This window comes from Sturnira hondurensis, unplaced genomic scaffold (assembly GCF_014824575.4).
Source record: "Sturnira hondurensis isolate 20B ecotype Veracruz unplaced genomic scaffold, ASM1482457v3 Scaffold0009125, whole genome shotgun sequence".
In the NCBI taxonomy this organism is placed as follows: Eukaryota; Metazoa; Chordata; class Mammalia; order Chiroptera; family Phyllostomidae; genus Sturnira; species Sturnira hondurensis.
Genome location: NW_028081756.1, coordinates 529,643 through 537,172, shown reverse-complemented (window position 1 = coordinate 537,172; position 7,530 = coordinate 529,643). Strand labels below are relative to the sequence as shown.

At 47.0% G+C, this 7,530-nt stretch overlaps 1 protein-coding gene across 1 annotated transcript; it reads left to right on the top strand.

Moving 5' to 3' along the window:
* Positions 1 to 682: 682 nt before the first annotated feature.
* On the top strand, positions 683 to 6,136 carry GDF2 (growth differentiation factor 2). The gene is made up of 2 exons (XM_037056661.1): positions 683 to 1,144; positions 4,511 to 6,136. Exons 1-2 carry the CDS (start codon positions 799 to 801, stop codon positions 5,452 to 5,454), a joined length of 1,290 nt encoding a protein of 429 aa, XP_036912556.1. The 5' UTR covers positions 683 to 798; the 3' UTR covers positions 5,455 to 6,136.
* Positions 6,137 to 7,530: the final 1,394 nt, after the last annotated feature.

The window sequence follows — 7,530 nt, the reverse complement described above, 5'->3', positions numbered from 1 at the left end:
CTAAACCCTTACAACTCTCTTCTGAACTAGAGGCTAAAAACTGTGAAGTCACTTGCTCCATGTCCTACCTGTGGTGAACAAATGAGGGAACTGGGATTTGAACCCTCATCTCATCTGACTCCAAAGTCTTCATCACCTCACTGAATTATGTGTGCCCCACTCACATGTGGTCTCTAGTGCTCAGGATCTGGCTTGACAGATGAAAAACCCAGGCATGGAGTGCTTGAGCCACACATGAAGGTTCTGAGCCCACAGGACTCCTGATACGGTCTGCACACCACCACCCACTCCAGCCTGAAATCTTCAGGGACTTCTGGGAGTTCTGTGTTGCTTCTATATTTGGAAGACTTTGGTCTTGTTTGTTTCCTGGATTCTTTGTTTCTGTGGCCTGAAGATGGAACATATGTCACCCTGTCTTGAGATTCTTTTGAACAGAGCTGGCAAGGAAATGAGAAAAGATACTAATTAATGGGTGATAACCCCACGGAGAAATTCGGGTTCTTTGCAGCAGGCTATGCTCTTTCCACAAGCCCTGTGTGTTTGTCAGATGTTTATAGAATCTTCATTAACGGAGAGTTCCCTTAGATAAGAAGTTGGAGCACAGCATCGAGGGCCAGATAAGAACAAGTGGAGGACACTCTGGGATGGTGGGTTGGAGCCTGGGAACTGGCCAGGGTGCTTGGTGCAGAGTGGTCAGCAGTACAATGCAGGTCTGCTCCTCCCGGGATCCTCCTCACATCCGCTAACACAAGGTGGCCACTGGCAGTCTCCTGTGCAGGGGGAGTGTGCTGTCCCAAGATGTGCCACAGGGCCCTGTGGGTGGCCCTGCCTGTGCTGTCCCTGCTGGTCTGCTCTGGGCTGGGGAAGCCTCTGGAGAGCCGGGTCCGGACACTGACCAGGGCGAACACCCACCGACTGCTAGCAGGGGCTGGAGGTGAGCAGGCAGGAGGCACCTTTGACCTGAGGATGTTTCTGGAGAACATGAAGGTGGATTTCCTGCGCAGCCTCAATTTGAGTGGGGTCCCTTCCCAGGACAAAACCCAAGCGGAACCACCACAGTACATGATCGACCTATACAACAGATACACCACTGATAAGTCGTCCATCCCTGCATCGAACATCGTGCGCAGCTTCAGCGTGGAAGGTAGAGTCGGCTCCAGCAGGGTGCCTGAGGGTTGGGAGGTTGGGGGTGGGGAGAGTGGGACTCCATGGTCCAGCACTGTATTGCCCACTATGGTAGCCACCGGCCACATGGGAATCTTCAATTTTCAACTTAAATTACTTACAATGAAATAAAATTAGTAACTTAGTTCTTCAGTTTCACTAGCTTCAATTTGCCTGAAACTCATGTGCAACTAATGGCTACTGTATAGCCAGATATAGAACATTTCCCTCATTTCAGAGGGTTCTATTGGACAGCTATGTTCCGGAAGACCCTCCTTCCCCAAGCCCAGTGCCACCTTTACCTCAGTGGGAGCTGTGGGAATGCCAGCTCCCTCTCCTCCCTCTCTTCCCTTTTTCTCTTTCCTTACTGCTCCCTTCCCACTTCAAGACAGGCAGCCGATTTAGCCTCTAATCACTGGTATATTTTTAAACTTTGAGAGAATGTCTCTCTCATGAAAAGGTGTCAACAATTGAGATAAATTCCTCTGAGAAATAAACAGTGGGGGACTACTTGACTACTTAATTATTTTCTAAATACAAGATAAGTTCCCTGATTTAGGAGGACTAGAAAATTGCAAATGCTGATTTATGGCTTATGTTCACTAGTTCACACGGTGTACGTAAAGTGATTATATGAGCAGGGAAACACCGCTCGCAGATGCTGAGGGAATGTGTCCAGGTACCTAGCAGTTAATTAGTTAAGCAGCTAGATTCTGCCCCGGGCCCAGCTATGTGAATAGCTCGGGCACTTCCTGCTGCTGCAGTCTCCCTGGACTCAGTCAGCGAGTGGCACAGAGCTGGAGCCCCTGAACTCCTAAGAGGCCTTGCTCAGGGCCACAGGTGACCAGACCCATAGAGTGTATGCCCTCTCTAAAGGGCACCATGGTCGCAGTGCATACCGAATGGTGTCAGATTTTCTGGCTCCTCAAAAGAAGAAAAAAAAGTCTAGATTTTGAACTTGCCTGATTTTTAAAACACTGGCTTTATTATTTTCTTAAAACACAATCTGCCAGCATCTCACCAGGCCCATGGGGCATGTCTGTAATCTCTGCTTTAGGGCTTCTTTGGCTGGACTTCATTATCAAACCTCACCATCTGGGAGTCCAGCGTTTAGAGTCATCTCAATGACACTTCTTCCCATATGTTTCAGCATTGTCCATGCCCTGGATCCCAGCTCTGCCTGTGGCTAGCACCCCTGTGGAGGCCAGGGATGCTACCCTTCACAGAATTCACAGACTTCACAGACAGTTTGAATGTGGTTCCAGAAGGGAGGGTATGTGCTTTCAAGATGTCTGACTGCCGTCCCGTAGCCATTATCAGGGCATGCCAGAATAAGAGCACATTAGGTGACTAATGCACTGCTTATAGACCTCTCATTACTTAGACATGCCAAGGCATCTTAGCACCTTCAGCAGGAACTGGAATAGCTGTGAGAAGACCAAAGAGAACTGTGTGAAAGGCTTTGGGGGCAGGGCATGCACTGGTGGGGAGGAGGGTCTGGAGAGGACACAGAAATATTGATTAAGCATCTAGTATGAACCAGAAACAATGTTGGGTAAGTTACATGCACCATCCTGAAGTCTCATACCAATCCTGAGAGGCAAGAAAAATGAACCCTATTCTACAGATGAGGAAACTAAGGCACAGAGAGACTCAGGACTTCTCCAAAGCCATAAGCCTAGGAAGGGCCACAGTTAGGATTGGCACTTTAGTCTGTCAGACACCAAATCCTGCTGGTTTTCATGACAGCGCACAGATTCCCTTCAGCTGGCACTTAATAAGTGCTCACAAAGTAAGTGCTCACAAAATGCAATTTTTCTCTTCTCTCTGTGACTGAGCCATGGTATAATATGAGAGGAGACCCAAAAAAACCTGGAATTATCTTCTGGAATTCTGGCTTCCCCCACTAGATGGGTGTTCTAGGAACCTATCTGTATCAGTGTACCAGGTGGCGTTGTTGTGAGAGGCTATGTTCAGTTTCAGTGAATTGTTTTGAATACTGTTTCAATGAGTTTGCCTATTTCATGATAGGTGGTTTATGAGCACACCTGCCCACACTGTGCTGAGTGTTCAGCAATTTTTAACCAAAAACAGCATGACCCCCATTTCACATCCTCTCTGTTCACCCAGTCTGACCCCGAGTGACTTTCTTTCCCCCTGAATGAAAAAAGTCCTCAAAAGGAAATGTTTTGTCGATGTGGAAGAGGTGAAACAAAAAACAGCAGAAGCACTGAAAGACATCAAAATGGATGAGTTCAAACACTTTACTGAGCAGTGGAAAAAAAGTCTCGATAGATGTACAGTATCAAATGGAGAGTACTTTGAAGGTGACTGAAGTCTGAACATGTAAGGAAACACATTTTTTATAAGTAAATTCCAGGTTTTAGGCCCCCCTCATACAGACATGCTAATGGCCATGTGTCATCAGGAGAAGTGGGAAACTGAGACAATGGGTAGCTAAAATACATGTCCAATTTCTGCCTGACATGATAAAATAGTTGAGGCTAATATTTTTTTCCTTAAGCATTAAAAAATCATTCATTTTCACTTTGCTCTGAAGTTACAATTACAAATGATTTTTACACCATTTAGATGCTGATATTTTTGATATTGTCCTAATGTTAGAATTTCACCTTCCCTCCCAAGATCTCTCCTTTAAAATCACACTCAAGATTAGCACTCAGAAGATGATGGTTTCTTTGCTGTTTCATTTTTTTTTAAGTGAGCAAATTCACAATTTTTATTCTGGAAGTTTTTTAAAAGATTTTATTTATTTATTTTTAGAGAGATGGAGGGAGAAAGAGACGGAGAGAAACATCAATGTCCAAGAGAAATGTCAATCAATTGTCTCTCACATGCTCCTAACCAGGGACCAGGCACGTGTTCGGACTGGGATTGAACCAGTGACCTTTTGGTCTGCAGGTCGACTCCCAAACCACTGAGCCACACCAGTCAGGGCTGTACTTTAGAATTTAAGTACCCTACTCCCAATCTTTACATCTATAAGTGTGAAATTATAGTTAGATCCTCCCAGGGTCAGTGTGAAGAGTAAACTGACACATAGTATGCAAAGTCCCTAGTGCAATGCTGGGCATGAGGTAAGCACTCAATAAATACCTGGACCTGTTCACTCCAGTGCAAGGCATCTCCTGCATCTGTTTTTCTTTGGAATATCTTAATTGTACCTTTCAAAACCTTCTACATTAAAGGCTTAAGGGAAACCAAATAGAGATCTGACCATGTCATCCCAGGTACCTCTCATCTAAGCCATGAGTCTCCGCTTTGCTATCACATAACCAGACCTTCCCAGCAGATGCCCATCACTGTGTATTTATTTACATTTCAGATGCTGTTTCTATGTCCGCCACAGAAGACTTCCCGTTCCAGAAACACATCTTGCTTTTCAACGTCTCCATTCCCAGGCATGAGCAAATTACCAGGGCAGAGCTCCGACTCTACATCTCCTGCCAAAGTCACGAGGACTCATCTCATGAGCTAAAAGGAAACATGGTTGTTTATGATGTTCTGGATGATGCAGACACATGGGATGCTTCTGCGGGAACTAAGACCTTCCTAGTGTCCCAGGACATTTGGGATGAGGGCTGGGAGAACTTTGAGGTCTCCAGTGCTGTAAAGCGGTGGGTCAGGGCAGACTCCACCAAGAGCAAAAATAAACTGGAAGTGACTGTAGTGAGTCGCAGAAAAGCCTGTGACAAGCTGGACATCAGTGTTCCCCCAGGCTCCAAAAACCTTCCCTTCTTTGTTGTCTTCTCCAATGACCGCAGCAATGGGACCAGAGAAACCAGGCTGGAGCTCAAGGAGATGATCAGCCATGAGCAGGAGAGCATGCTGAAGAAGTCCAACAATGGCCCAGCAGAGGCAGGTGAGAACAAGGCCAAGGAGGAGGATGTGGAAAGCCACACAGCCACGGGGTCATCTTTAGCCAGACGGAAGAGGAGTGCTGGGACCAACAACCATTGTCAGAAGACATCCCTGCGGGTAAACTTTGAGGACATCGGCTGGGACACCTGGATCATTGCGCCCAAGGAGTATGATGCCTATGAGTGCAAAGGTGGCTGCTTCTTCCCCCTGGCTGATGATGTGACCCCGACAAAACATGCCATTGTGCAGACACTGGTGCATCTCAAGTTCCCCAAGAAGGTGGGCAAGGCCTGCTGTGTACCCACCAAACTCAGCCCTATCTCCATCCTCTATAAGGATGACATGGGGGTCCCCACCCTCAAGTACCACTATGAGGGGATGAGCGTGGCAGAGTGTGGGTGCAGGTAGTGCCACCTGCGGGTGGGGGAGGCCAGATTGGGGAAGTCATACTGAGATGTCCTACATACCCTTGGGCACGAGAGGGACTAAGTCCATCTGTATACCAACCTGGAGATGAAAAAAGAGCTGTCACATCTTCAAGATAAATGCCTGCTCTCCCTTTCATGGCCCACCCCAAGCACATCTCTGGGCTTAATTTCAGGGGGAAGATGATGGCAAGGGGAGGTGAGGATCTGGAGAGGAGGGAAGCCTGGAAGGGTTATTGGAGTGGAAAGGGAGATGATGATGGGACAAGAGAAAAGATAATCCAGAATCAGTAAAACACTGATCAGAGGTGAGCCAGAGGAGTATAGACAGATAAGTGATGTATAGACATTTATAGAAATTAAAGGAATTAAAGGGTATGGGGCTTATTCCAATAAGCTCAGGGAGTGTGGGGAAAAGAAATGGGCTATGTGCTCCACACCAATCACTTGACATATTCCCGCAGCCCAGTGAGATGGCCATTAAGACCCTCAATTTATATATGCAGAACCCAAAACTCAGGTCAAGTAGCATCAGTCAATTACCCAATTCCATCTCACAGGTTTCTATGCATCTGTCTATCTCTATAGCCCAGGACCTTTCCAAGTGCCTCATTGCAGTTTAGCAGGTCATCTTGTAGCTAAAAATCAATTAGATGTTGGGAGGTGGGGCACTGGAATGAGACTGGCCAGTACTCACCAATATGACTGGGCTGCCTGTTATAACCAGGGTATATTCCAACTGCTCAGTGATTGTGGTACTTCCTTGGCCAAATGCTTTCCAAGATCACCCTAGAGTCACCGGAAAACTACCCCCCAAACCAACTGCAGGATGAAGAGAGTGCAGGACCACAGTCTGGTATACACTATGCTGGAGCTACTTTGACCCTCTGGCACAGTTCTAATATGGGCAACAGTCCAGACAGAGCCACTGGCTGCCTGTGGACTCACTATGTGATGGTTTGGGAGGTACAAACACAGTTTACCCTGAGACCTGGGGTGGCCTACGACCTGCATCGCTGCACTTACTTACTCAGCATAACCAACTTACCAGGGTAACACACTGTGGGCTTCCACATGCAGGGACTCCACAAGAGACAGGGGCCTGAGGAGAGCTCAGGCCCTTACTGGCTGTAGCCAGCTCTGCCTGCACCTCTGGCTTTCTTGAGTAGTGTTCATCGAGGCCCTGTCCTAGGCTTGGGTCCTTGTCAGCCCTTACTGACCCCAAGAGAGGACAAAATTTATCTTTCCTCTGAATTTCATTCTTCCCTCTGACTCTTGAGGCACATGTGGAATGGGATGGAGTGAGAAAGAGTCTTGCAGTGGTGAGGATCCGACTCCATGGCCCTTTTGACCACTGGACAGAGCAGAGCCTATAGAAGGCCTATTCCCACTGGTGGAAGTTCCCAGTGTATTTTTAAAAAATTAAAAAAGGATTTGTGCTAAATGTTTACATAGACCCAACAAACACCTTTAACATAAAAATATGACAAAACATCATTGTTTAATTACTGGAGTTACAGAAAATACTAATTCCTGGTAGACACAGTTGCTCAATCATAAAGATGGGTGATGGATATCTTTTAAGTCCTGATGGTGTATTTCCATGACTGCATCAAAGTTTTACTTGGAAATAAAATCAAATATCTAATCTGTGGCCTTTTGTGCATGTGAAACTTGGGCCTGATGGTTCCTCAGCCCCATGCCCTGCCGACCCCTCCCTACAGGCTTTTCTTTCCATGGGTGGGTGAGGGGGAAGGAATGGAGATGAGCTGGCACAGGGCCCCTACATGATGGGAGGGAGTGAACATGTCTGTATGAGGCCATAGGTGTGGGTATGCAGGTGTGGGTATGAGTGTTAGTGTAGATATTTACAAGTAAACATGGAGAGTTAGTCACCATGCCATCCCTGGCTTCCCCACATGTAAGGGGAGAGCTCCTAGATCTTGGTGAAAGACACACCTGGCCCTACCCTGGGGCCCACACAATTCTGGCATTTGCCCTCGCTATGCCCCTGCTCAGCTGCCCAAGGATATTCCCTGCTCTCAACCTTTAAGTGACT